Source organism: Amphibalanus amphitrite, unplaced genomic scaffold, assembly GCF_019059575.1.
Source record: "Amphibalanus amphitrite isolate SeventyFive unplaced genomic scaffold, NRLGWU_Aamphi_draft 000412F_arrow, whole genome shotgun sequence".
Taxonomy (NCBI): Eukaryota; Metazoa; Arthropoda; class Thecostraca; order Balanomorpha; family Balanidae; genus Amphibalanus; species Amphibalanus amphitrite.
The window spans coordinates 195,915-220,527 of NW_024881906.1; the positions used below are offsets into that span (position 1 = coordinate 195,915).

General features: G+C 49.7%; 3 protein-coding genes across 14 annotated transcripts; 1 reads left to right on the plus strand and 2 right to left on the minus strand.

Annotated features, from left to right (window-relative positions):
* Window positions 1-13: 13 nt before the first annotated feature.
* LOC122390842 (histidine triad nucleotide-binding protein 1-like) lies at window positions 14-6,923 on the plus strand. 8 transcript variants are annotated; one of them, XM_043384174.1, is made up of 5 exons: window positions 153-224; window positions 4,213-4,297; window positions 4,885-5,154; window positions 6,235-6,307; window positions 6,731-6,923. In XM_043384174.1, the coding sequence occupies exons 2-5, from the start codon at window positions 4,217-4,219 to the stop codon at window positions 6,820-6,822; spliced, it is 516 nt and encodes a 171-aa protein (XP_043240109.1). In that variant the 5' UTR covers window positions 153-224; window positions 4,213-4,216; the 3' UTR covers window positions 6,823-6,923. The 8 variants fall into 8 exon arrangements, with proteins under 8 accessions (XP_043240113.1, XP_043240112.1, XP_043240115.1 ...); XM_043384175.1 differs by having other exon boundaries at window positions 204-228; XM_043384180.1 differs by lacking the exon at window positions 4,213-4,297 and having other exon boundaries at window positions 24-224.
* LOC122390841 (wee1-like protein kinase) lies at window positions 6,873-20,021 on the minus strand. Of its 2 annotated transcripts, none has more exons than XM_043384173.1 (8): window positions 19,776-20,021; window positions 17,940-18,295; window positions 17,107-17,362; window positions 14,790-15,029; window positions 14,155-14,379; window positions 13,694-13,887; window positions 8,344-8,597; window positions 6,873-7,966 (listed from the first exon to the last, which is right to left on the minus strand). In XM_043384173.1, exons 2-8 carry the CDS (start codon window positions 18,271-18,273, stop codon window positions 7,715-7,717), a joined length of 1,755 nt encoding a protein of 584 aa, XP_043240108.1. In that variant the 5' UTR covers window positions 18,274-18,295; window positions 19,776-20,021; the 3' UTR covers window positions 6,873-7,714. The 2 variants fall into 2 exon arrangements, with proteins under 2 accessions (XP_043240108.1, XP_043240107.1); XM_043384172.1 differs by having other exon boundaries at window positions 17,898-18,295; window positions 19,776-19,983.
* Window positions 20,022-21,978: 1,957 nt separating this feature from the next.
* Window positions 21,979-24,428, minus strand: LOC122390848 (protein CLP1 homolog). 4 transcript variants are annotated; one of them, XM_043384196.1, is made up of 2 exons: window positions 24,169-24,428; window positions 21,979-23,694 (listed from the first exon to the last, which is right to left on the minus strand). In XM_043384196.1, exon 2 carries the CDS (start codon window positions 23,680-23,682, stop codon window positions 22,393-22,395), a length of 1,290 nt encoding a protein of 429 aa, XP_043240131.1. In that variant the 5' UTR covers window positions 23,683-23,694; window positions 24,169-24,428; the 3' UTR covers window positions 21,979-22,392. The 4 variants fall into 4 exon arrangements, with proteins under 4 accessions (XP_043240131.1, XP_043240132.1, XP_043240133.1 ...); XM_043384197.1 differs by having other exon boundaries at window positions 24,178-24,413; XM_043384198.1 differs by having other exon boundaries at window positions 24,106-24,372.
* Between the last annotated feature and the right edge of the window lie 185 nt (window positions 24,429-24,613).

Here is a 24,613-nt window from a genome sequence, read left to right on the forward strand (position 1 = left end):
TTCCGAAATATAGGAGACAAATCACATTTCACCGTAGCAACCTGCTAATAAAATAGCAAGTTGCCATGCAACAGAGGGAGGTCCGCAGCTGTTGCCTTGAAGCCAATATTTTCTGAACAGGGCTCAAGCCCCTTAATTATTTTTACGACGACGCCGTTGTTTGTCTCATTTCCGACTTTGACCTGCCGGTTGACGAGTGGAAATTCAGCGGGGCTGCTTGAAAGGTAGGTAGGTTAGTGAGGCTTCGGATTTCTATTTGAGTTTTTCCTTCAAATGGTGAACAAATCATCTAAGCTAATCTTATGTCTGTCCTTATGCACGGAGCTCGATGAGACCAGGACGGCCAATTGGCCGTCTAAATTCCTGTACCTGGCAAGGTAAGGCAAATAATGCCTTTGATTGATCTATTTTAATTTCAAGAGTATGCTCATTGCTCATTGAACTTGATTGAGAATTGATTTAATTGATTGAAAATTCCCATCATCCGATGACCAATGGGAGTGTTCGGCATAAATATTCCCCCAGATTGCACAAAGTATGGCAGCAGAGTTGATGACCTGTACCAGCCTTCAACTTCTTCTTTAGTCAGCTAGAGTCAGCTCAAGCTCCATCCAGTGGATGTTATGTCTTTTGACAGTCTTTTGTCACTTGATGGCTAAATATTTTGACTCAGTGCGAGGGAAGGGAAGGGATGCAACCAGGGGAATAATTTGTGCTGATGATTGTCTGGTTGGTCAGAGCAGCATCTTGGTCGGGAGAGGCTAACTTGGTTGAATGGGCATGGAAGGTTGTTTGTTAGCAACAAGATAAGCATCCATAATTGTAATCTATAAGTCCACGCCCCACGGTGCAAGCAGCCAGTAATAACATCTTAATACCCGCATTCAAATGCTTGAAATATTATCTCCAGCACATAGGATTTGTTGTGATTTCAAGAGCTTCAAAAGTAGTTGTATAGATCTTTATTTCTATATTACTTAATACTTATACTTATGCATCATTTCACTGGTGCCTTATTGCACCCTTTTCCTAATTTGAAATTTGAATTGGTAGGTACCAGTCATCATTCTCTCAGTTTTGCACACCACTGTTTTCTACTGAATATTCAAGTTTATCTGTTTTCTAATAAAAGTGTATGTGCACATGTAACTTGTTTTCATATAAGCTGCAGTTGTTTCAAATAAATAAACCTACTGTTGTTAGGTATGGTAATGAAATACAAATATTTAATGGAGTGATAATAATGTTTAAAAAATGTCAATATTTATTAGAACTCAATTTATCAAACCTACTGCTTACCTCAAACACTCTTGGTTGGCAGACACATTTATGTGAACAATGTAGATGCAGTAGTTATGATGTTTATTGTTTTATGTAACATGGCTTGTAAAGTTGTGGGTGTTGTGCAGAAAGTCGTCGTGCAATAACATGATTCCCGTACGGGACTGCCGTACTACGGGATGTACGGGACTTCTGTAGCTCAGTCGGTAGAGTTTTGGACTCCGCGTGGTGAGAGCACGAGCTCCCGGCTATCAGTCCGGGTTCGAAGCGCGACGACGCTTGACGTTTATGAGCCTCCTGACAGGTATGGTTGCGGTTGGTGGCAGGCAGTAGTCAGGCGAATTCAGTGAGGGGACCAACCGTGCCCGGCTATGTGCGCTCGTTAAACTTTGGACTCCAAATTCTGCCATAGATCCGGAATTGCGCGATCAGAGGGAAGAGGGCAGGGTCAACGCAACAAGCTTGGCTTAGCGGGGGCTCTGTCCTTGTGAATCCTTCCATTTGAAAGGTTCGGACTAAATTTATTTTAATAGTCACGCTGTCCGGCATGTGTCATCAGTCTGTGCCCGTGTGGGTCTCGTGTATCAGTAAAGATTGTCTGTCGGAAAAAGGTGATGTCATATTGAGGAGCGGCATCGGCATGCACCTGTCACCCGACGCGCGCGCGCTCCGCACCGCATGCTCCGAGAGGGCCGCCGGCCAGTCACTCCTCGGTTGTTCCAGACAGCTGTCCAGTCACTGCCCCATACCCCCGGACTGCGAGATGGCGGCGGCGCGCGTGGCGATGGCGGCGGTGCTGATGGCGGCCCTGGTGCCGGCCTGCCTGGCCATCCACTACACCGACTGCGGCTCCAAGGGCGCCACCATCAGCGACGTCAGCATCACCCCGTGCGGCAACGGGCCCAAGTGCGTGCTGGTGCGCGGCCAGACGGCCACGCTGAACATCACCTTCACGGCCGGCGAGGAGAGCAAGTCGGCCACCGCCTCAGTGCACGGCAAAGTCTCCGGCGTGCCCATCTTTGTGCCGTTCGAGCTGCCCGACGACAACGCCTGCACGGCTGGCGGCATGACGTGCCCGGTGGCTAAGGGCTCGGCGCAGCACTACTCGCAGGCCATCGCCATCAAGAGGATCTTCCCGGCCGTCTCGGCGCTGGTCAAGTGGGAGATCCTGGACGCGGAGAAGAAGGACATGATCTGCCTGCTGATCCCCGTTCAGCTCCACTGAGCGGTTCCAGTCGGCCGCGGGGGTGAGGCAGGGGCATCGGAAGACAAACGTCAGTGGTGACGTGAAAGGGGTGACATCAACCAAGAACAAACAGTCTAATTAATGACTTAATTATTCGAAAATTGACTTTCTGGATATCCAGTGCAAAATAATCCGTGCACTTCCATGTCTCGTATCCAACAGAACTCCAACAATGACATTTTTACGAAGCTGGATGTCTCTCCGCCCCTGGGCCAGAGTCCACTGTTTTGTGGTGTCCGTCGCAGGCCGGATGTTTGCCACCCAGCCGCCGGCGAGGGCACGGAGCGTGTCGACCGACCGCTATCAGCCCCCCCCCCCCCCGCTCCCATATCTCGAGTGGTGTGCCTTGTTCCGCGGACTGTGCAGAGGCTAATTTAGAGTGCTGTGCCCTACCATAGTGTAATAAATAACGCCCTACCCTGTATAGCGGATGTCATGGTGTTCGAGGGCTGCCTACCAAGTACCAAAGTACACTGTAACAAATGGCGAATAATGTACAAGGCTGAATCATTTGTCGCCTGTTCGTAAAGGTTCTGATGCTTTTGCTTGGCGAATGTTTAGGCATGTTTAGCATGATTTGCACTTTTCCTTCGTGTGTTCAGTGGCGGATCCAGGCTCAGAACTGCAGAGTATAAGTGGTTATTTCAATTGATAGGTACACTGGAGCATATCTTAGTGTGACCTGGCTTCAAATTAACGAACTAATATTTGGCCAGCTCCCGAAAATGCGTGCTTAGAATCGATGTCGGGTTCATCTATGGTGTAATTTCTTTCAATTGGGCTGGATTTACCACGATCTTGATTCGTACCTTCGCGTGCTGCGCTTACTGGTCATGCTTATGTGTTTTCCGCGGAGTTTCGTTTCACAAAAACCACATACTTTGCTCTGTGTGTCCTGTAGCCTGAATTTCAAGCGTCTTGCCAGCCGCATTGCATCGGCCTGCTTTGTTTATTCCGTTTTTTTTTTTAGACTTGTGGGGTTAGTAGTTAGACGTAGTAGCTGACGTACGTAGACGTACTTAGCTGAGCTCAAGACCCTAGCTGCGCTGTTGTGTAGCGCAAGAGGCACCTGTAACCGCGTGTATTTAGCTGTGTGCATCATATCAAACTCAAGTATCAAATAAACGTATTCTTTCAACATTTTTTTTTCGTGAATTAATGCAACTAATGACCAAGAAGGCGATTGGCCGCTTGAAATACGTGAAGTTTCACCTGTTTTTTTTTCTCGTGTTTTGCTAGTTATTGTCTGCTTTGTATACCAATCAATACCTGCGAACGAGACGTAGTGTGAAACCCACCCAACCGTGAAATGTCCTGACATGTTTTTGGTGAAAAGTGACTATAGGTTCGGTAGTCCGCTCTTCGCGGGTAACTTACAGCTACGTGCTATCGACGGCATAGTTTGTTAGACTGCATCCATCCATCCATCCATCCATCCATTGTTGCATCCATAAACGCATATGATGTTCTTATTTGGATACATATAGAACTTTTTCAAACGTCCGTTTATAGCTAGGTAGAATTTGTACAATCTGGGATCATGAAGACTGCTTTCCCGAACACGGGTATTTTAGTTGAATTAGGTAAACAGTAGTCATTCAATAACCATTCATTCATAGGTATGCAACCGTAAGCCAAACGATTCGTCAACTTTTGATGGAAGGTATGGTATCGTTGTGTTTCAGAGCGATGCTTCCAAGGCTGGTATTGCATTTATCTTCCGCGAGTTGGATAACGAGATCGGCGGGCATTAGACGGCCTGCTCTGTTGGTACGTGATCCGATTCCGAACTACTTTGTAGACATCTTTCGGGCGTATGTGCTGTGCACGACACATGGGGTATAAGTTATAACCGCCACCTAGTAGTAGATATCTGGAGCCCGCTGTACTAACAAAGTGGCCTGGGAACAGCTATGACTGCGTTTTTGTCAACGCTCGGGTATGCTCTTGTTAGTTGTTTATGCGGTCTGGTTTCGTGGATGTGGTTATATGCCCCGTGAAATTACACCACGTCAGTTGTGGCGGCAGCTGAGGCGTGAGCAAGTGACAATAATAGCAAACAGAAAGAGTTGCGATCGTCGTGAAATGGAAGCGATCTGATGCGAAGTATTGTAAGAGAAGCATCTTGATCGTGAACACTGAGTGACCTTGTATGCTCCGAGTTAGGCACACGTGTAATCGGTATGCAAACGTTTGACGTCCTGCGCACGGATGGGTATCTTACCATTGAGCAAGTGTGCACCTTTCTCGTACGTATGACACAGTTGTCTGCCCCCCCCCCCCTCCCCGTGCTCTCCTCTCCTCGCCCAGTCGCCGGCTGCCACCGACCGGTGACCCCCTGTGCCCATCCCCCTCAGGCCGCCGACCGCTGCCTGCCGTCGGCACCGCTCCTCCCGCCGCGGCGAGCCATGAGTGATGAGGTCGAGAAGGCACGCGCCGCCAAACCGGCGCCGGGCCCCACTATCTTCGACAAGATCATCGACAAGTCGATCCCGGCCGACATCATCTACGAGGACGACCAGTGTCTAGCGTTCCGCGACATCAGTCCGCAGGCGCCCACCCACTTCCTGGTCATCCCCAAGAAGCGGCTCAGCTCCCTCTCGGACGCAGAGGATGCTGACCAGCAGGTGGGACTGGGGACGGAGAGGGGGTGTGGGGAGTAAAAGGGCCCTGAGATGGCAGGGGGAGCTGTGAGGTGGTGGGGGGAGGAAAAGAGCTCTGAGATGACAGAGGAGGTGTGGGGGAGTGAAAAGGGAAAAATTAAAGCGCTAAGACCATGGTCTTCCGTTCGTGATTACGAGCCTGAACTCCGGACGGCGAGTCGGTTAAGATCCTGAAAGCGGCCCGCTCCGCATATGTGGTGCATATTTTCGTCGCTGTGTTCGTTGGTTCAGCGTATTAAACGTCACCGCCCGGCTCTTTGGTTCGTTGGGTGCGCCGTGCATCCTGCACAGCGGACGTGCCCGGCCGTGCTCTGCAGTTGTGACTGAGCACAGAATGGGGAGGGGGCACACAGTACACTAGTACAGTGTACACTGATACGGAGGATGTTTGCTAGCCTTTACCCTGCATAATGGAATCCGGGACATAGTGGTTGTTATTTGGCACGATACAGTGGTATAAGAATAAGTGGTATAACAATCATGGGATGAGACTGGTTGATTGATACTGCTATGTTATTCCTTTATTAGCATGGCAGATGATCAGGGTTTGAACTTGGAGTCAGGTTGGGTGGTATTTGCTGCCCCTCAGATATTTCGTGGATATTTGTCACAGCCGAGCAGCTGGCGCCGGGCGGGACGAGGATGGGATATGTCTGATACCCTCCAGCGGAGCGGTGCTCCACACAGGGATCAGACCCACTCCAGGCTGGCGCCGGCTGTCTGTGGTGTGTTTCAGTGTGTGTTTGTGTGAATGTGTGTGTGTGGGTGGGGGGGGGGGGGGGGTGGGGGGGCAGTGATAACTATACAGCCACCAACCCTTCCCTGGTGGATGTTTGTCATAAAGCAGCTCGGCGTCACCCGCCATGCGCAGGACGGAGCTGTACCAGACACCGCCGCATACATACCGACTGTTACTACGCCCGAGCGGCATACGACTCACCAGTTATTGTTAGCTCCTCTACCCGTTTTTCTATATGTTTTGTGTCGTATATTTATGGAATGTGTAGGGTTGATTCGGCTTCTGATGCGATATGACCTCCACAGCTTCTCGGTCACCTGATGCTTGTCGCCAAGAAGACAGCAGCGCAGGAGAAACTCGACAATGGCTATCGGCTCGGTGAGTGTCCGGTGCACTGTGAACTTCACATCGCGGAACTCAAATCGACTACTGAGGCAGCGAGGCTATAGTTATCACCTACATTACCGAATTCCATAACGCAGCCAGCGCGTCTGTCCAAAATCCAATGAATGGCGTTACTCATTCACTCACTCGTCCCCATCACGTTTTTTTCTTTGAGGGGGGGGGGGCAGCGACGAGCTCCTTGGATTCTTTGTGCTAGTAACCTGCCCGAATCACTTCACCGAATCTCTTTTGAGCTTCGTCCAGCGCATTGCAACGAAATCTTCCTCCACCTTGGATGGTACGTGTCAATGCTCAAGTGTGCCCAATCCGACAGTGTCCCGTTTTCAAATGTAACCCGCTACCCCGCCTCCCGCTGTGCCCGTCCGACTGACCGTGCGCGCTCCCTGTGTGTTCCAGTGATCAACAACGGCCCGGACGGAGCTCAGTCGGTGTTCCACCTGCACCTGCACGTTATGGGAGGCCGCCAGATGGGCTGGCCGCCCGGCTAACGTCCCCCTCCTGTGATATCGACCCCCGCCGCCGGCACTCTCCGCTCAGCTGTACTGCTCTCATTCTTTATTGGAAACGGTCAATAAAGACGAATAAAATACCAACTGTCTCGGCTCTTGGTTCGTTTCTTCTTTGTCCCGCTGGCGGTCACAGCCACGCTCAAGGCACAGGCCGGCGGACGCAGCGCCGGCACAATCATGATTACACGCTCACTCGACACATTCGCGCCGCGAAAAGGATCAGAAAACTAGACAAGCTGTGGCACAGCCGCCGCCGGGGCGGCGCTGCACACTACACGTACTATATAATATATAGATATATGTACACACGTACGGGCGGCGCCCGACAGACCCGGGGACGAGAGTTCACAACCGGTCGCGTTCGCGCGCGTGCGTCTGGTCCTGGTAAACGGCATGCTGAAAGACAATACCCTGACTGGGAGTGCGTCCCTCCCAGTGCCGCGAGACCGGCCGAGAGCCGCGCGCGTCCACAGTAAAAAGGGCCGGCCGGCCGACCGGCAGAAAAGTGGTCCCCTCATAACAGCGGTAAAATCGGCACCGGGCCGAGGTTAAAATCCGCCCGCCGCCCGGCGAGTACAAAAAGGCTGCCGGTTAGTGGGACGGGCGGAGGGGCGGGCGGCGCTGCCGCGGACCGCCAGAGGAGCGTCCCGGCGGACAGCGAGCGGAGACGGACACTGCACCACTCACAGACGCGCGCACAGCGCGGCAGGCGCACACTGAAACACGAGACAGAACCGGGAAGGATCCTCAGCCACACACTCGCACACACCTTGTCCCGCCCTCTCATCAGCAGTCTGTTGACGGAGCGCTCCGCCGACCCCACCGCACCGGCGAGCTAGGCCCGGCGGTGTGGCTGACGCACCCGATCCAGTCAGAAGGTGGTGCTCCGACTGCGGGGAGTGCCGCGGCCGATCGCGCGCCGGCCGCCGCCGCCCCGCTCCGGCGAGCAGTGCGTGCTGCTCAGGTCGGCCAGCTGCGAGCGCAGCAGCTGGTTCTCGAGCCGCTCGGCGTTGAGCTGTCTGCGCAGCTGGGCGCGGCTGCGGCAGCTGGCCGGCTGCAGGCACGGGTGGACCAGCAGCTCGGCGGCCGTCGGACGCCGCGCCCGGTCAGGGTCGATCAGCAGCTGAAACAGAGACGGCGGAGCGGTCAGAGGGACGGCAACAGCCAGCACAGGTCAAACACGAACACGGACATTTGGCAACATGCAAGCTATGACTTAGCTGGCACGTCAGAAGGAAACATCATATCGCGAACGATCAGCGTGTGCTAGTACCTACACTGGAGATATCTAACAATTGAGAGTAGGCCGTCTCCGGTAGCGTCACATTGGGCCATAGTACATGAACTATTTCAGCGAATGAAGCAAGAAGGCATCACAATCAACAAATGCCCAAAGTACCATCCCATTAGAGTAGACACCGTATCAGCTTTGCCGACTACTTAACATCGAACCACTTCCAAACACACCCTCCCTTCCATCCAGCCGTGACACCAACTTACCTGAATGAGTCGCCGCAGGTCCTCGGAGAAGCCGGGCAGCGGCGGCACGATGCCGTCACGCAGCGCCTGCCACGGCTCGCCGTTTTTGGGCAGCGGCTGGCCGCAGGCGCACTCGAGCGCCGTCAGGCCCAGCGCGAACATGTCCGCCTTGGCCAGACACTCGTAGTCCTCGACCAGGATCTCTCGGGGCATGTAGCGGCAGTCGCCCTCCTCCACCTGACGCTCCTCTTGGGAGGTCACGTGGCCAAAGTCGCCTGCCGGTAACGGTCACCCGTCAGCGAGGAACGGTCGCAGGCGACTAGGGATGACGAAAAGTCTCTATAACCCTAAAGGAGTACAGCTCAAGAAACGATTCACAAGGGCACTGCTTCCTCATATATATTAGTCAGGGGAAGGAGGCCCAATTTTGGGCCGAATAACGCAAAATTGGGTAGAGCTTAGCAAAGGGTGGTTTCTGGGACAAAAATGACCGCTGAACCCGAATCTGACCGGTGCGCACCTCCAACTGATGTTGCACCACTTCCAGAGCACGTGCAACTGCGTGGTTCTTCTTTTTTGAAGAATGGTACCCTTTTTATATATTTTAAAATAAAATAAGTCGTGTAGTTGTGATGTATTCCAAAACTTTAATATTATAGTCAAAATTCATTGCATTAATGAAAATTCTGGTTAACGCATATCGCACACAATCTATGACGTCACTGTGACGTCATTTATTCGTAAACTGACGGGAAAATGAGGTGTGACAACAAAACATTTAACTTTATTCACAGGATACGCTCATTGGCGGGTTTAAAATGCATTGAGCATGCTCAGAAAATATCTCCCCGTTGCAAAAAGTAAAAATCGTCTGGATGGAGGTGCCATTTTGGCCTACAGGGAGCGAGATCCGCGGAGTGTGCGTTTTTACCCCAAATAGTTTTTGTACAATAACTTTTGATACAATGCTTGCATGTCGTCCATTTTACCATCGTTGTGATTCTCTCACCGAGACGCATCGAATGGTATGCAAATTGGCTTCGATTGGTTAAGATTATATTTTACCGCAGTTCATGGCCTCAGGTCGATTATCATGCCAGTGAAGGTTATGACCTGTCTGGAAATGGTCATGTAGTTTACCAATCGCTTTGGATTATCAAGATAACAGCATGGAAAATGCTTTCGTTGTTCTTATCATAGAGATCTTATATACATATATATAAGATCTCTATGGTTCTATGGTTGTATATAAGATCTCTATGGTTCTTATGTGGTTTGATCAGAAGTTATAGCTGAACAATTGCTGATAACGTTTTCAGGACGTAACATGACAAAATTCAAAGGTAGGTATAGAAGTCGTTCATATATGTATTGGCGCCGCAAAGCATTCGTAAAGCATGCAGTATGCTTGCGAGATTGTAGAATTAGATGTGTGCTTAACAGGCGTAGTTTTAGTTTATTACGTTGGCATACGTACAACGTAATAAACTAAATATGCCCTAATAAGGTTGTACCTAATAAGGTGGGTGTAAATTTCGTCACAGAGGGTTTCACATGTGTTATGTCCCAAGTTCTTATCAATGTCTTGTGGTTATTCATGTTCTTAGACGTCACATACCCGAGCATTGAAGAACACGTAACAACTAACCGGAGAGAATTTGATTCTGGTTGGCTGTATTTACTTCTGGTAAATATATACACACACGCACAGGCGAACACACATAATGTAGCACGGCTACTATCAGGAGGCGTTCGGTTGCCGGCCGCAGGCACGGTGACTCTGTGCACACTGGGCGGCGGCCTTCGCCCAGGACGTCTGCCTCGTCCATCTAGCGGACCGTCCCATCCTGTACAGTACATGGCACACGCACATAGGTAGTATCCCGAGTGCTTGGAACAGCCGATAAATTGTACGACGCCAACCAGCCGGTACGTGAAGTCGCCGGCCAGGTCGACGGAGCAGAGCGACTCGTCGTTCTCGACGCAGGACTCGGATAGATGCGCCTGTTCCGATGCGTCAGCCGGCTCTCCCTTCTTCTTCTTCCGCCCACTGCCGGCCGTGCCCTAGGGCGCGGCAGACCGGGGCTGACCCACAGGTGGCGTGGTCCGCCCCACTCGGTCGAGGAACTCCGTGACGTATTTAGCCGGCCCCGAGAGCACATCCTAGAGGGTGGGGAGCGGCCCTCAGAGCCGGGTTCGCGTTCTTGCGCGGCCGGGCACTCGCATAGCAGGTGCGCGACCGTGTCTTCTTCGCCGCACTGTCCGCAGAGAGAGCTGGAGGCCAGGCCAATCCAAACTGGGCCCTGGAAGAGTGTGGCCCGGACCAGGGGTGAGCAGCCGCTGCGGATCTGCGAGACAGTGGTCTGTCCCCATCGGTCGAGGTCGTCGTGGCCAGGGGTGTTCTCCAGATGTGGGTGGTGCTTGGAGCGATCGAGGGTGAGCAAGCCGGTTCAGTGTCTGATGGCGGTGCGCGCACAGGCCAGGTCAACTGGGATCCGACGCTGGTCGCCTGACGTCGCCGCGATGTTTGCTAGGCGGTCCGCTTCTTCATTACCCTTGACCCCCGCGTGGCCCGGGATCCACTGGAGCTCTGCCCCCGGCCGCGGCAGAGTGCAGGAGAGCCAAGATGCCCTGTGTCAGGGCCGATTTCTGCGCTGCCGGGCTTCGGCTGAGCAGTTGGAGGCCGGACAGGGAGTCCGAGCAGAGCAGGACAGACCGAATGGCAGCGAGGGATGGCTCCGGCTGTCCCAGGAAACATTTTAACGCCTCCGCCATCGCCGCCAGCTCCGCCTGCATGCTGCTGCATACGACTTCTGCCGGTACGGTACATTCGATCTTGCGTCCCTCACGGTGCAGTTCGAGGAGGGCTCCTCCTCCGCCTTTCTTGGTACCGTCTAGGGCAGAGCCATCAGACCAGATTGTGAGGTCTGGATTTGAGTAGGCGGCCAGGGCCTCCAGGGTTGCAGCCTTTCGTAATTCTGGTGGGTCAGTCCTCTTGGTAGGTTTCGGAAGCTTCAAGCCGAAGTGGACGTTGGTGTTGTATTGCTTCTACGGCGGTTCTCCCTGGTGCAGTGTTAGTGGGGCTACGGGTACTCCATCCAGTCCAGCTTCCTCGCACACCCACTTCCCCACTCGTCGGAAACAGGGTCGATGCTGGAGGCCAGCAACGTCCTCATCTGGCGGCGACGGCGCCGGCACTTCCACCTCCTGGGCTTCCTGTTTCTTCCGCATCCAATGGAGGTGGGCTCTGTACTGCAGTCTAGGTGGCGGTGTCTTATCAATGAGCTTCCGAGCGGGATCGTCCGGAGGGAGTCGCGTCAGGCGTCCATACTCCCGGCCTGCCAGCTCCTTGGCCCGTACTGCCAGCTCCGGCTCTCCCTTCTCCAGCAGCCGCATGCTGGTACTATTCAATCTCTTTTGGACTCAGACGGGTGAGTCGGGAGAGCTCCATATTCAGCTCGTCGTGCCCGTCATCATCAATCTGCAGCTTTGTCTAAAACGGTTCCATGTGTGTTCCAAGAGCATCTGATAGTGTCGAGCCGCATGCATGTTGAAGGTGTCACCAAGCTTCAACTTTATAGGGCAATCACGAATTCATGCTTCTTTGATAGAAATGAATTTTCACTCGCAATGTAGTCCCAAGAAAATGCACTTCACACAAAACAGGTTTACGAGGAGGCATTCGGTTGTCAGATCTTTTTTTTGTAGGTACTGTTTTGTTCCTGCATCGTCTATCGTGTGGTCTCGCTTCGATCTTAGATTGTTTTCCTCAAATATCCAAGATACTTCACTTTCCTACATAGGTGATTTTTGCCCTTTTTGATAAACCACAGCTGTTTATTTTCTTTCCCAGTCTTCATGACAAGCACAGTTCTGGATCATTTTTTATCGCTACCCAAACGCGCGTAACGACTAGGCTGAACCCACGCTGACTTTCCGTTATTCATAGGAATGGATATTTACTTGAAATAGATAAAAAGATATACAATTTGAACTATAAATAAGACCAAAGGAACGATATTTAGTCAATTCAACGCCAACAGCATTCTGATTTAAATGCCGTCGCAGCGCCAGAACACAGTAAAAATGATATAAAAATATCCGGTTTCACGTGATTTATCAATCTGCTGTACTACTTCATCCAGTTTGACCAAATCTGTCAGGTGGTGACTTCATCATCATCATCATCATGTATTACAACAATCACGAATGCCGGTTGGCCCTGGTGATGTTAAATCTGGTTCACACATCATGCACACATCAGTATCGCACATACACACAAGTACATACACACAAGTACATACCTACTCACATTACTACTGATTTTAGATTGATTCATTCTGCATTACTCATGAGCAATTTCAATTACAATCACGTTTACGCCGAATTTACATGTGTTTGAACGTTTTTCCGAAAATCTTCCACAGATTCGGCTTCCATCATGCTGGGCAAAAGTTGGTTCCACTCTCTTATGGTTTTTGGGAAAAACGAGTTATGGTACTGAAGTAATCTCGACGGAAGTCTCTCTATCTTTTTAGGGTGATCACTCCGTGATATATAGCTAGGTTCACATATAATTCTACTAACATCTACTTTCATGTTGCCATGGATTGTCACGTTCTCAACGTGACTCACATGTACCTCTACAAAAACGATTTTAGCATAATCCGACTCAGAAATGTTCATAGATCATGTTTGATTATTTTCCCTTCTCTGATTTGCATACGACGGGAATAAAGTTAAATGCTTTAAGGGCAAGACGACTTTTTCAACTCATTTATAGGTAAATGACGTCACAGTGACGTCATCGGTTGCCCGAACATTGCAAAACTTCAGCTTTCAATTACGCCATGTGTTTTTAGCACAGGGACAAAATCTCAAAACAATATCTCAAATATCAACGACGTTACACTGCAATTCATTAAAAAGGTACCATTCTCCAAAAAAGATGAGCCACGCAGTTGCACGTGCTCTGGAAGTGGTGCAACATTAGTTAGAGGTGCGCACCGGTCAGATTCGGGTTCAGTGGTCATTTTTGTCCCAGAAACCACCCTTTGCTAAGCTCTACCCAATTTTGCGTTATTCGGCCCAAAATTGGGCCTCCTTCCCCTGACTATATATGCTTCCTCGTATGTGAGCAGCTAGCAGGCTGCATTGCATGAAATTTAACAAATCTCCGAAAGAAGTTCGAAAGAATATGATAAATGATGATGGCAATTTAGTTTGGGAAAGATTTGGCTCGCAGAAGTCATAACATTTTGTTCCGACTGCTGGAATCATCGGACTCATGAGCCCGATAGACAAGATTCAACTGATGGCTAACAAGACACCGAGCAGCAATCCCACAGCGATCTCTGAAGTCTGAACTGACCGATTTTGTAGATGATCTCGTCGTCTTCCTCAGCCAGGTCCTCGTCGAAGCCGTCGTCGGAGCTGACCACGCTCGCGTCGTCCTCGGCGAGCCGCGAGCCGGCGCGACGCTCGCCGCTGTACAGCTCGTTGTCCGTCAGGAAGATGTTGCCCGGCTTCAGGTCCAAGTGACACAGGTGCATCGAGTGGATGTAGCTGAAGGGAGACGGATCAGATATCTGTCAGCGGTGGTCTCATTAGGTATCGTCAGGGCATTGCTTAATGTCCCGTGGCCGTGACATCTGACTTTCCATTGCGTCAGGGATGAGGTCGAAATCGTGATGGTCGGATGATTTACAACACTGATCCAACAAAGATCCAACCGTGACTTACACAGTAAACAGAGAACAACATGAACAGAATGACGATGCTCTTAGCAGACATATTTGAAAGATATCCCATTGCCTGAGGCAGCCCACTCACCGGAGTCCTCGTGCCACGTGCAGGATCATGCGTTTGATTTGCGCCTCGGGCAGCAGTGTTCCGGCGGCGCGGTGTTTCTCCAGCAGCGCGGCCAGGCTGCCGCGCGTGCAAAACTCGTTCTGGATCAGCATGTGGTTGTTCTCGGCCCAGGCAGAGTAGTAGCGCACGATGTACTGGTGCTTGCCCAGCACGGCGTGTGCGTAGACTTCGTTCAGCGCACTGCGTCTGTAGAGGGACGGGGCGGGGACGGAGGGTTAGGTGACGGAGACACGGACCTGGTCCGCGAGTACGGGCGTCTGCAAGTCTATCATCTACAAAATGGGTGGCACTACGATGAACAAATAAGTTTTGACATGAGGCAATCGTACAAAAAAAAAAAACACTAGAAAATCTTACAACAAAAGTAGCCTCAATTGATGCCAAGAAAACGTTAAATAAAAATCCAAATCGTTAGATACTATTACCAGTGTGACAAATTACAGACAACCTGGCATCTTTCGTATTCAAAACTAAAAAAAATTGGAAGTGGCGCCGGCGGAAAGCAGACGCTATCACCACAATCCCCTGACCCCTACCAGTACCCAACAGAGTCCCACGCCCCATCGCCACTCAGGTTAGCCGCGGAGCATACTCACTCGTGCGAGCTGCCGGCCACCGGTTTTCGGCTGCGTTTGATGGCGTACGTGCAGCCGTCGAGCCGGTTGGTGCAGCGGAACACCTGTCCGAACTGTCCGCAGCCCACCTCCTCCTGCAGCACGAACTCGTGGTCCAGTCGCGAGACGTTGGCGTCGCTGAGCGCCAGCCGCTTGGCGGGCACCGGCTCCTCGGGCTCGCCCTCGTCCATCGAACAGTCGGTCGACACCGACAGCAGCGAGCTGGAAGATGAGCGGAACGGGGAACGACGTTCGTAAGGGCGGCGGTGCACGGCCAGCATCTGAGCGACGACGACTCAAGCCAAGACGAATTGACAATGTCCATGGAAGGCAGGGCGAAAACTGAATGTTAGAATAAAAACACTGCCATAGCTCAAATTCGTTGAAAATAATAATGAAAGCTGCGTCAGGCTTACATTCACACTTACAATCCTCACAATAAGCATATGAGAATGAGCAATCCTCATATGAGCTACTCACTCTTCCACCGCTCCACCCACCCACCAGCTGTATCCTCAAACTGTTGATAATAAAGGGACCCTCCCACCTTCAAAAAAGTTAATGAATTGGCATGAAAGTGATGTCCCTTGGTTCAGAAAGAGCGAAAACGAATATCTACCAAATTTCACCGAAAAATATTCACTGGTTTTCAAGATATTAGGATTTTACTTTTGTTTACTTTTTGGGATCTCCCCTGTTACTAGCGACTTTATTTGGAAGCAATAATTTGGCAGCCTTAAAGTGCGGCAGACGTTGCGCGCAAAGCAGCGTATACCACCACGTGTTAACGATGGTTTTAGTCTAAGATTTAAAAATCGTTAGATCTCCGCTGACGTCACAAATTCTAAGGGGGCATTCCAATGCATTAGCCCCTTAGAATCCGAAAACTGCAAGTTTGAAATTCCATATCTTCGAATTAAAGCATTTTTCGATGTTGTGAGTGCCCAAACCGGTATTTGCAGGCCATGGCCACCAATTTGGCTATCTCAACTCAAAACTAATGTTAAGGTGGGAGTGTCCCTTTAACCCTCGCCCCGTTGGGGGGGGGGGCATTTTGGCCCCCCCCCCTGTGGTTTTTCCTGAATGGCATGAAAACGGCGGCGCGCAGCGCCACCAAATTTTCAGTACCTTCCCGGGCATAAATTTGACACCTTCACACCAAATTTGAAGTCTTAGGTCACCTTAGGTCAGGAGTTATTGAGGTCAAACTGAGGTCATGTTCGAGCAAAAATGAGCAAAAAACATGCAATCTTGAAACGCTCACCAAATCTACAGTTACCAAGCAATTTCAAAGTTCTTTATATGGTCTAGTAGACAAAAAGCGACGCTACAAAACTGCTATCTCGGATTTTCAAAATTTTGGGTTTTTGACCCCAAAAAATTCAAAAAATTGATTTTTTTAGAAAAACTAAAAAAAATCCAAAAATTTTCCGAATTTCGAAAAAACCGGAATATATGTGATAGTCCCTGCACTCTTCTATATACATACCAAATTTCAGATCGATATCTCGTTTTTTGGCCAAGTTATAGCGAAAAAAAAACTTCAAAAATGATGACGTCAAATTTTTTAACTCAATTTTTAGCGATTCTAGACCACGTACGGCAAAACAAAGACCACCATTGAACTTCCCGTGACGAGCTGCATCGATTCGATACCCATTTTATGCAAAAATATTAACTTTGAAATTTGACCTCATTTGACCTGACCTTGACCTGACCTTGACCAAAACGTGACCTAAGCTGGCCCCAAAGGCTGCCTGACCCACATAATCGCATTCGTCATGTAAAATGGACAATAAAACATGTATCACACGACACTTTCATATTGTGACCCCCCGTGACCTGACCTCTGTGACCTGACCTGGTATCAGTGACCTCAAATAGCAAAATAAGTGTTTGAAGAACATTTCCCCATCGATGATTTTCAATGAAATGCATTTTACTCGATTTTACAACGCATTTCTTGAAATGTCTGTAAACGGTGAAAATTGTACCTTTGACCTGACCTGTGACGTCATCGGTTTGACCTAGGTCAATAAAATTAGGTCACAAGGTAGTTCCCTGATAGGGCTATCCAACACCGTTTGCCGCTTGTCGCTAGGTTGCGTGGTTCTCGAGATCTTGGGGGGGGGCCAAAATGCCCCCCCCCCCCCCAACGGGGCGCGTTGCTCGGCAGAGCCCAACGGGGCGCGTTGCTCGGCAGAGCCCAACGGGGCGCGGGTTAAGGTCCACATTATCCTCCATCTCAGATAAGCCTCCCCTTTTGAGCACACCCGCCCCCTCCCCGAGCAGCACGTACCCATCGGCGCCGCTGACGCTGTCCCGGTGCCGTTTGCGCTCGCTCGCCGCCCGGTTCTTGGGTGTGAACGGGTTCACGTTGACGGCGGCGGCGCGGTCGCGCTCGCGTCCCGACCGGGTGCGCGCCAGCACCTTGCGCATGTCGGGACGCGAGCGCAGCAGACTGTTGGCGTTGAGGTCGCGCGGCGCCTGCGGCGGCATCATGCAGTCCTCGAGCAGCGTGCGCGGTGTGGTTGGCACGTCACCCAGGTGCAGACCTGCGGCCGCAGAGACGGGACGGGGTCAGACGGGCGCCTATATGGGCGGAACGACGGGCGAGTGGAAACGATCGATTCCGTGTCACAGATGCTAAAAACTGCAAGAGATAAACATGAAAGTAGCAACACTGATTCCTAACATAAAATAATCTACTGCAATGTTGAACAAACATTGTTAAAAATCATGAATTACAAATTGCAGTATCGCATGAGAATATGAAAGCTAGAACATCAAGCAAACAGCAAACCATGCATTACTAGGCAAGCAGACAAGTAAATGTAAATCATCATGCAAAGGTAGTCGTCATTGGAAAGCACTCACTAAGAATAACTATCACCATTGGTCGTTACCAATACCAATAGAGTAGAGAAAAACCAGAACACTACCACATCCCCAGTAGTTCCTCCAGTGAGAGATATACCATCCACCACCACCGGAGACGAGACCGGACGACAGAGACCGCAGAGTCGAGCAGAGATCGCGGACGGACGGCCCGACAGACGAGCAAGCACCCAGACACACACCGCAGCTCACCCTCGAATCGCTGGCCGACGCGCGTGTAGTGCGGCGGCTCACCCTTGATCCGTTTGTACGGCGGCGAGGGCGAGGTGGAGCTGAGCCGGTCGCGCGCCAGCCGGCTGGTCGGCTTGGGCGCCGCCGGCGTCTGGCCGGCCGACAGCGGGTGGTGCGGCCCGTCGCGGCAGAGCGGCGCCGGCAGCCGCGACAGCGGCCGGCGCGGGCTCGACGTCATCGACGGCGGGTGGAAGAGGCGCGCTGCCGGCGGCGGCGACACGCCGTCCACCGCCGGCAACAGCTCGTCCGACGACATGCTGTTGATGGAGAGCTCACAGGTCTCCGGCTCGTCGTCACTCAGCATTGTGAAATCAATCTTCTGTGCAATAGAGCTCATTCTGCTTCTACTGTGATGTCAACTGTGAAAGGTAGACAAAGTGTAAAATGTAGATCAAATAAAGGAATGTTTCACCAAAGCCTTTATAGTTTAGGACTTGTAAGTGATGCTTTGTCACAGGCACTGTGTGAGTATGTAAAATGAATAAAAAGGGCCTTTTAAGAGCCTGTCGAGTGAGACATTTCAGGCAACTACATATGGCAATTAATCAGATCAGTCTGTAAAAAGTGCATATAGCTATATAAGTAGCCAAACCAAGCTACACTTACAAGGGGGGAGGAGGCTTCTCTGTGTATTGCTTTACTGAAACAGTGAAGTATTCATGCATTAATTTTTAACTTAGATACAAATTCAGCTAGGAAACAGCCAGAGGAAATGTGGTTCAAGGATAAGTTAATGAAATAGTGAATACCTAAAATGTGTCAAAAGGAAACCATTTAACACCAATGGGCAATATCTAATAATCCCAAGGAGCAATGTAGATCAACAGTAATATAAAAGATCACTTATGCTCAAAAATATTGTGCAGTGTAGCTGATCAAAGTGGTGAGACTTTACCATATGGCCATACGACCAGCATTTCAGACAGGGTTTCAGTGTTTTAAACATCAGGAGTGGTTAAATAAATGTGAAAATATTGATAACAACAAAGCAAAACATACAATATGATTTAAGCCTACAGATAGGGATAATTACATTTAGCCTACAGATAGGGATAATTACATTTTGCCATCAGAATTTCAATACAATCAATAGGTAAGTTCATAACCCGACATGTCCAGAAAAACACCAATTATATTGAAGAGATTATAATTAGAGATTAAGTACAGCAATTTGGTGAAATTTGAGTGCCAACTTGTTTACCTGAAAATGCAGGATTCTAATTAAAAGAGCACCTAAATGACATTTCAATCAATCAATAAATCAATGAAACTTTCTTTAATACAAGATACAGATTCAAAACATAAATAATATTCATAGTATGCTAGAATGGCCAGGAGCTGGTCATTCAGTTCATTTGAAAAACACCAATATCATACACACATGAATGTACACTGGAATGGTATTGCCACATTCCTGGTTGAGCAGATACAATACTCAATGACAATTGCTCCACCAGGCACCAACCAGGCCCAACAGCCTTTGAAATCAAACTACCAAATTGGTACGTGTTTTAGTGCGGTTTGTTGTTATGGGTCTAATAATACTTATTTTAGAGAGGTCAAACAATCTAGTAGGTCCAAGCCAATTAAATGAGGTCAAAATGTTAAATTAAGTAATGTACCTTGAGTGTGTGTAGTGTGTGCCGCTACATCATTAGCTTGCATATCAGATGTATAGGTAGGTACTTCACAAAATCAAAATTACAAATTTCAGAGGAATCGACATGCCATTTATGCATAATTTACAATGTAAATTTTCTACAATTAATGCGCTTCAAACTATTAGATGTTACTCTCTATGAAATAAGGAAAAAAAGAAAAAATAGGACTTATACTTGCCTTGTAAAAATGACGTCCTTGACCATAACCCATACAAAAACACGACTTGAGCCCAAGCACCTTACATGTATTTTAAAACTTATTTGCTAGAGGTGAGCTAGGCGTCAAAATTTAAAAACTATGCTAGTCCACACCCAACTCCTTTAAAAATTCAACGGAATGACCACAACACACAAACAATCTTTACAAATCAAAATCCCAGACGGACAATGCGTTACTTCGCGACAATTATGGCGCTCGGGAAATGATTGAATTAGTGTCACTCAAAGTACTTGTACTTGTACATTCAATTTTGGATTTTTCACCATTTTAATTGTTATTTAGTTCCAATAAGTAATATTTTCGGCAATATTATTTGTTTTGTGGTTCGAAATAAAAGAGTTTTACAAAAATTTCATCAATATTTTGATGAAAATGAACCGAAGATGGGTACTTGGAATACTAGAATCTTCCTTCAAGCAAAATGTTTCCATCTCTATTAACCGTCAGGCGTGTATCGATTACAACGACTAAATTATTTTGTCCGGTAACATGTGCATGAAATAATGCTTATGTGCATGTAACCACAGTGTATATAAATACATGTAAGTTGTAACATTATGTGAAAATGGATAAAAACTTCAAAGTTAGCATCTATCTTTCTTTTGAATTTGCAATGAACATAAAATTGAGACATCTTACCAGAACTTCTGCATGAGTTTTGCCGTACAACTTACATCATATCAATTTATCGGATCTAGCACAAATGCAAGAGAAGTCTAAAATCTAAATACTTATATCTTTTCCAATTACCACAACATTTCATAGGCGTTTGAAATAGCAGTTACCTGAAAAAAGAATTATTCTGAAATCCGAAACAGATTCCTTTTCCTACCATTCGTTGGAACAGCGAGCTCCAAGTGCACTTGGCACTTGGCATCTCGTCGATTCACGAATCCACCGAGACGTTCGAGTCCCCAGCTCACCAAATACTAAATAGGCAATAAGCCCACAGAGACAGCCTGGATCGGGTCAGCTTAGTTGAATTTCTAGTGAACCCAGTGCCCGTCGGACTGCGGACCACTGGCAAATCCAGATGGGGAGGGGGCCTTGGGGCATATATGCTCCCCTCCCTCCGCGGAGCCCGAAATCGACAAATTTTTGCGCGGCGGGCCATCGACTCCGACTCCGCAGTCCTGCTGCAGATATCCGTCCTGACCTTTCAGGACCAACACACCAAGATCCACACCCTTACTCATGCTACCCCTTCCGAGCTCGTGATCACCCAACCAGATTTCCGGCGGTCAGGGCCAGTTCTCATTTGAGCTACACCCTCTCCCGGGTGCTTGTTTGAGCGCCGGGCCGGCCTCTACAAACTTCCGTCTCACGCGTCTCACAGGACCGGGAGCGGTCACTGCTGCTGCATCGCCGTACTGTCAGAAGTTCTCGTAATTCAACGTTTAAGTAGGTCCTATCTACTGTTGATTGTGCTATAGCTCTACAATGGCCCGGAAAAAAGTACCCGCGAAATAGCGAGGCTTGCCGGAACAGGGGACTGATGAGCTGGAAGAGAGACCGGCTGGTAGGGCCAAACAACCGGCGGGCTGGGACGAGCGGCCGGCCGCGGCGCGCGGTCTGGGAGAAGGGGCCAGCTGGTTGGAACCTGAAATTAGCGGACTGAGACGAGAGAATGCCGCGCTGAGACAGCGGCTAGCGGCCAGTGACTACTGACGGGCTGTCACGAGGAGCCGGCGGGCTGGGAAGACGAACTGGCGGCCGGGACAAGAGACTAGTCAGTAGTAACTGACGGGCTAAGACACGATTGACCAGCTGCTTGGGATGGGCGACCGGCGGCACGACGAAGGACCAAGCCGAGGGACGTGCCCGGGGCCGGCGGGCTGGACCGACAAATGACAGTCGAACGCCAGGTTGATGCAATAGATGGATGCACATTGCACACTGCACAGCCTCTGGGCGCAAACCTCATTTTGTCCCCACGAGATATGAGACGGTGTCGCACTCACTTGTAATGGCCCTTATCCCTTTCATTGGAATAGTAACGTGTTCACTCATTCTCATCTCGGTCAAACAGCCACTTGGATGTTGCATGGATACCGTTGTAAGGAAAATATACAAACAATGTTGTTTCACTAGGCATTAAATTGAATTATCATAATGCATTGAAACACTTGTCATTCAGCATTATCCTTCAAAATTCCGGAAATTCAGCATTAACCTTTTATTTCATTTTATTTTTATAACAAACATGAGTTATGCAAGCATTCATACGGGCATGTAGGCATATGCAAATTCATACGCGTGAGAGTTGAATGTTTCTTTTACAAACCAAAATAGCTCATGATCTGACTAACAACACACATTAAACAAACAAAATTAACCGTAAAAGGTTTCCGTGTTCGCACAGGAATGCGATTAACCAGACTAAAAAAAGTGCCAACTTTACTAAACGTAGTGAATCCGAGCATGAGCGTGGCGCATAAATACACAATGTACACAACTGACACTCACATTATCCACCCGGCACACATTCAGTTCATCCGTCCGCTCACGCAGTCCACTGCATCCCCAGCTCACCGCAGTGCACACACTCGCAGTCCAGCCCGATCCCCACCGCCGCCTACTGAGAGTCCATGAACTGCACCTCGGAGAGTAGAAGGATGGAGCGCGGTAGGGGCCGCGGCTGCGGCGACAGCAGCGTCAGCGTCTCGTTCTCCACGTCCACGGCGGTGACACACACCACGCCGGCCATGTTGGTGGTGATGAGGTCCTCGTCGGCCGACTCGGCGTAGCTGACGGCCAGCAGGTGGTGCAGCAGCGCCGGGCCCGGCGCCACCGGCACCACCTTCGTGTCGTTGTCCTCGATCTTCATGCCCAGCGGCAGGGCCGACTCGGGGATCTTGGGCGCGCCGATCTTGAACACCTTGACGTCGGAGAATTTGACGTCGAACGAGTGAGGGTAGAGCTCACCGCACTGGCCGTAGAAGTAGCTGCGGATGCGCGCGTCTCGCGCCTCCATGCGCTGCATCTTGTTGCGCTCCGAGACGCCGCCGCTCTTGGGTAGGAACACCACCTCGACAAAGTTGGGCATGTCGCGCACCAGCTCGTTGTAGAGCCGCTCGTGGTCCAGCACGAGCACCACATCCACCTCGAACGCCACCGCCATGTGCGTCAGCGCCTTGTAGCCCTCGCCCTTGACCCAGCCGCACGTGTTGATGACGCAGCCGCTGGCGCCGCAGCGCCGGTTGGCGCGCATCCGCTCGCTGACTGTTTCGGCCAGTTTGCTGGCCAGTAGCCGGTAGCAGGCCGTGTTGTCGCCCGGACTCTTGTGGCCCATGTGAAAAACGATTGGCGCCGTCTGCGTGAAGCCCTCCTCGACGGCTGCCACGCGCTCCACCATCATGGCGCCGATGGTGCCCGGCACGGAGATGGCGCCCTGGCCCACGTCCAGGTCGACCAGCAGCGGCCGCCGGCCGGCGCGCACCGCGTAGTTGACCAGCAGCGTGGCCAGCGTCGACTTGCCGACGTCTGTGGGGCCGGCCACCATGCAGACCGGTCCGCGGCCGCCCTCCTTCTCGGCCCGCCGGCGCATCTGCTCCAGTGCCGCGTGTGTATTCAGGTACATCACCATAGGAGTCTCCTTGGCCACGTAGGCAACATCTGTAGGACCTCGCAGGCGAACGTGCGCCCCCTGCCACGTGAAAACGGCTACCTTAGCACCAGCGCGGAAAGTGTAGATCTTCTTGCGGACAAGTTCTGTGCCAAATATTTCTGCAAGACCCGCAGTAAGTTCCAGGGTGACCTGAGCCTTTTTGTTTTGCTCCAGGACTTCAAACCGGAGCTCTGAATCTGATTCCAGAGGAAACTCCTGGACAACCTCTTGTGGATTTTTACCACTTTGATCACTCATGCTTGCCACTTACTGAAAAAAGAACAAGCGTGTGAAATGAAGCATTGCATATCGACAGTTCCCAGCAAGAACATCCTAAGTGTCAAATTTTTGAAATTGAGATTCTTATGCCATTCGACTCAGCGCATCGAGCTGAGTCAAATGCTATAAAAAAAGGTGATCGGTTACCAAGATTGGTAGGCCGTTCCGCATCACGCGGGCAGAGTCCACAGTTAAATGCTGTGACCCAACGCTCACCATTGCCGTGCTTGAGTCACAAGCGGCACAAACTAATGTTTGTCAATTGATAGTTTCAGTTTCTTGTAGGTACTTATTTAGGTAGGTACCTACTCTTCTCATAATTTCAAAACAATTAATAAATACTTTGACCTAGGCCAAATAAATTCAATTCATCATAATATAATGATAAAATAAATAGCTTACAGTAAAACCAGTATCTACTTGGGTACTTTACTGCCAGTGTACCTCCCGCATAGTATCTATTACCGTGCTTACTGCTGCTTTCACAAATAATTGCAGTATTTTCTCCACGAAGATGGCCTTGCTCCACGCCACTTCTCAGTTCATCACAGGCTAGGAAAATGTTCTAAATATGACAAAAGTGGTGACAACGAATTGACGACCAATCCGTAAAGGTTTCTAAATTTAAACGTCCAATGGACACGGGCAAATTTGCCGTTGAATTTTTTGATTGGCCATCGGTGTGTAAATCGAAAATAGCCCTAAAAATAAAACACATGTCAACTGGTGTTAAAGACGGCAAAAGTGACGCATGGCAGGCTTTTTCATAAGTGACGTAACTTGCTTTAGTTATGCATTTTTTGGTTCAATTAACCTTTAACTTGTGAGTTTCATACTTTTTGGTAATTGTATGATTAATATAGGATAGGTAAAAATAAATTTTGGAAGTTTAAAAGAAGTATTTTAAATA